The following is a 4640-nucleotide window of genomic DNA, read 5'->3' as shown; positions in this document are numbered from 1 at the left end:
TTAGGAGAGTGCCCAGAGCCACATGGCTGGTGGAGAAGCCAGGATTTATGCCAAAGCTCTGTGATTCCAAAACCTGTGCTCCTAACTGCTCCTCTGTCTTGCCTGCTTTACCAAGGGCTTCTTGCATATTTATTCCACTTTTCTCTGTGGTTGTTGGTCTTTGGCAGCCTCAAGACCTCACAGAGAGAACACCGCTTTTGAGTCAGACTCCCCTGGCTTCCTTCGAACTTCCTGGCTTTGTAATGTGGACTACCTTATAAAACCTCTCTGAGCCTCCAGCCTGGCCCAGGAGCTGGTGTCACAGGACCCTCTCCATGCCTCCTTCGACATTAAAGCCCAGGCATGGTGGAGTTGCAGGTCTGGGAAAGGAGCTTGGGAGGAAGAAGGGAGACAAAGTGAAAGGAAGGATTAGGGGCCCAGAGTAATGGGAAGGCCCGTGGTGGGGTCCAGAGGTAGGCACAGGACAGGAAAATCAGTGATGATGAGAACGAAGGGGACAAAGCCCTGACTGCCAAATCGAGAATTCCTGCCGGGTAGATAATCAGTCCCAAGAGTACTTTATTATCTCCACAGCAGAGGTCACAAAATTACGGAGACAAGAAAACTGTCTATGTCAAGAATTGCTGTCCAGATAATTAGTGAATTCAAATTATGCATAACATGACGCAGTGTGCCACATTTATGGCGTTGAGCTCTGTACAGGCATTATCTAAGCTGATGTTAAAACAGATTAGCAAAGGCAGTGCCATTGTTAGCCCTGGACATATGCATAACATGACGCAGTGTGCCACATTTATGGCGTTGAGCTCTGTACAAGCATTATCTAAGCTGATGTTAAAACAGATTAGCAAAGGCAGTGCCATTGTTAGCCCTGGACATAATACCGAAGAATTGCATTTTCCTGTGAGCCTCAAAGCACCTACACTATTTCTTCTTAGACTTTGTGAGACTTTGCAAAAGAGAAAGCCACCAAACTGAAGTCAGGAAACTCAATTCTAGACGTAGGACTGACAAAGATAAAATTAAGTGTCCCATCTCTTGTAACTCCTCACCTGTAACTGAGAATGCGTGAGCCAAACTAGACGACTGGAGGTTCTCTGATTTTTTGAGGATAAAAATTAATTTGCTTTCTTTAAACAGTCTGGAATTTGGTATGCTAAACGTCCCTTAATTCAGTTGGTTCCATAACTGTAGGTGAATCGTTTAATATAGCTCTGTTTTCTGAACAAGACTGCCCTCGTCCTGTTTAAAGAAGGCAGGACATGGAGGCACAGTTCACAACAGAGGATGTGGGACTGGAAAACCTGTCCCTCTCATTAATGATAGTTCTGTGAGATTTAATTTCAAGTAAATGTGACTTTGCATATTTAACACTATTGTTATATGTATCTGGAGGCAATTCTGAATTCAGAAAAGTGTTATTTTTATTCCAGATTAGAAAGTCTTTTCAATTAGTAATTTAACCAACCAGAACACACAGAAGCCTTGCCTAAGCCAAGTCTTAGGCACAGACTTGTTCAGGCTAGCCAGATATTTAGCTTTTAAAAAATAGGTGCTACTGCAGTTTTTTCCTTTACATCATTGCCATGTGAGTTGTTATATTAACCTTGGCGAGCTCTTATTATTATTTGTCATAATTTATTTAGAAGGCATCTTATCATGGCTAAATATTATTTGCTTCTGACACCAGCTTAAGTGATCTGTAAATATGAGTATACATGGAGTTTTCTGTGAATTGTGGTTTTCTGTGAAAACTGAAGAACATTTAAATACATAAGATTAAGCTTTGCTATGCCTAAAATAAGACTGTAGTTCTGCAAATTCTCAAAAATGGACCAAGGAAAATATGAAAAAGGAATGACTATTTTGTCAAACAAACCAAATTTTTGCAGGGGAATTTTTAGAGCCAGTGTGTTCTGTCATGAAACAAAATTTCTGAAGGTAACAAGTCAAGGGCTAATGCATGTCTTAAGAGAGAAAGTTCTTTTATCTCAAGCACCAAGCACATATCTATCAGTGTTACTTTCTAGTGCCTGGTACATTTCACTCTTAGTGAATGGTAAAGCAAGATCGTCAATGTACCAAAACCTCTGGTCCAGTCACTCGATCAGTAGAGAAAGGGCTGCTCTTAGGTTATTGCTTTCTTTTTTTTTACTCTATTCAGAGAATTAAACAGAGGTTTTGACATCACAGAAACATAGGCCTAATATTGACTTTAGTAATAATATTCTTACCCATAATGTGTCCTTTTTCATATAGAACTAAATCACAAAAGAAAAGATTTGAAGAAGAATTGAATGAAAGGATGATTCAAGCAATTGATGGAATCAATGCACAAAAGTAAGTACTTTTTCATCCTAAATTATCATTTATCTCTTATGTCAAATCCTATTATTTTAAAAATAGTCATATTTTTAAAAGGTATTGCACAGCAGACTGTAATATTTATCATGACAAAGCCAAATTTTCTGAGACAATTCATTCATTTTACCTCAAATGTCCCTCACAATAGCTTCAGTTAATAGTATGCATATTTCTTTCACCTTTTAAAAAAATTCTAATCCCTGCCAATAAAATATTCCCCAAATTAATTACTGATGAACAACATGCTATATAATTGTAGGGAGAAAAATTACAGCATAACATGTTCAGCAAGTAATATTTTTAAAAGATTAATTAGGATTCTATATGGGAAGATCTTCCAATTATATTATGTGATACTATCCACTCAAAATGCATCAGTTCTCCTGTGAAATTAGAGAAGGCTGAGATACCTGCATTCCACATCCTAGAAGAGCATTAGGATCTGAATTCACAGTGAGGAATGGGAGGAAGACTGATTCATTGGGGGGCAAAATACCATTCAGCCTGTGAAGGCAGGAACTGCTGTTATCGTTTTAAATTGTCCAAGAGATACGGGGTGGACATCCATTTAAAGAAGATAGTGGCTTTCACAGCCTGGACAGAATGGTTATGTTCATTGGCCTTAACGATCTCCTTAGGTACATGTGTCATCACTGAACACATGGAGACCAGAAGGCAGATGACTCAGTGTGGTTCCTGGAACACATTAGACACTCAATAAATGTTTTTTGAATTAAATTGCAGTAAATAGATCAGTAGGTTCAAATGAAAAGGCTTCGCAGAAATATTTCCATCCTTATGGAAACCTGTTTAATTGTTATGAAAGTTGAATTTAAAAAAATATAAATGATCTTCACCTAGAACTCTCTGCCTCTAAAATTAAGTTGCAGGACCTCAATTAGTACATGGCTTTGCAAAACGCATGCCTGTTCTAAGTTGTTCTTTGTAGGTCTTTAGTTTAGAATATTGATAGGGCTTATAGAAGAATCACAAGTGTGTGTATGTGTATATGGGGTCTGTGTGTGTGTGTGAGTGCATATGTATCTATGCAAAAAAGCATCTTGCTCAGGCAAGAGTTGCAATTCAGATATGCTGGAACATTGAATTATCACCTGCATAAAGCCCCTTCATGTGCTCCAAATAGGCAAAGCCTTCTGCCTGTTGCAGAGTGCTCAGGGAATACCAACAGTGTCTGGACAAATGCTCTGCTTAGCTGGCTCCAAGATAGGTGAGAAAAACAGCTTCACCTGGGCGCCAGTTGAAACCGTAACATATCGCACACTGAGAAACACATGGTTACCTGGAGTTACTGGTGGCTAAAACCTAGGAAGCATCTGATTTTATGTAATACAGGTAGAAGGATATATTCATTCAACCAGAGGAAATAGCAGCTAATACTCTGTGACCCACCAGAATGAAACACAACGGTCAGAAGAAAGAGGAAGTCTTGTTCCTTGACAGGGTTTAGTAAATAATAATAGTAATAGCAACATTTAAAAACTAATCTCTAAAGTCAGCCTCAGCATCTGTCCTTGCAGGACACTGACCTTCCTGAACTACTTTATGTGCATCCTATAGAACATTCCCACTAAAGGAGTCATTAGAAAGTCAAATCATAGGCTTTGCTCTCTTTTTGTTCAGGTTGCTTTTGAATGCCTGTTTGCTTTGTATTATCTAGTATTCGAATACGTGTTTAGTTAACACCTTTGTGTTTGAACGCACTTTTTTTTTACTGTTATGTTTAATGTTGGTAGAACTCTTTATGTTGTAATTTTCCTAACATGTTTCAAAAATCAAATAGAGAAAAATGTCATGTTGTACTCAAAAAATAAAAGGGAAATTTTTTAAATGGAAGCTCTTATGCATATATTTTTCAATTAGCTTTAATTAAATTTTGTTATGCTGTGCTCATTAACTCCTCTTGTTCTTCGATATGATGTTCTCCTGGTCTTTGAATGTGCACTTGAGGATTCAGCTGGGGCTCCAGGCCAGATGTACCATTCAGTTGTTTTCTGCTATTGACACAAAAACAGTGATTTCTATGCAGATTTTCATTTATTCATTCACTTATTCATTTAACAAGCACTTGTTAAAAGATAAGTCAGCATTTGCTCAGCATCAGACATACAAATACAGGAAGTCTTTCCTTGGTGCATGAATTGAGGGTCAGGGGAGGGGGTGAGAACTCTGTGTGCCTCCTCTTGTAAGGACTCTCATCAGATCAGGGCCTACTCTTATGACCTCATTTAATCTTTTTTTTTTTTTTTTTTTTTTTT

At 38.2% G+C, this 4640-nt stretch overlaps 1 protein-coding gene across 1 annotated transcript in view; it reads left to right on the top strand.

Annotated features, from left to right (window-relative positions):
• Positions 1-4640, top strand: part of ADCY2 (adenylate cyclase 2 (brain)) — a gene marked incomplete at its 5' end in the record, with an annotated part of 126553 nt that overhangs the window by 6929 nt on the left and 114984 nt on the right. Inside the window, one exon of the mRNA XM_008581801.1 lies at positions 2260-2340. Coding sequence (XP_008580023.1) covers positions 2260-2340 — 81 coding nt within the window. The remainder of the gene's footprint in view (positions 1-2259; positions 2341-4640) is intronic.

Source organism: Galeopterus variegatus, unplaced genomic scaffold (assembly GCF_000696425.1).
Source record: "Galeopterus variegatus unplaced genomic scaffold, G_variegatus-3.0.2 Scaffold2468, whole genome shotgun sequence".
Taxonomy (NCBI): domain Eukaryota; kingdom Metazoa; phylum Chordata; class Mammalia; order Dermoptera; family Cynocephalidae; genus Galeopterus; species Galeopterus variegatus.
This window is presented reverse-complemented; position numbering and strand designations above follow the sequence as displayed.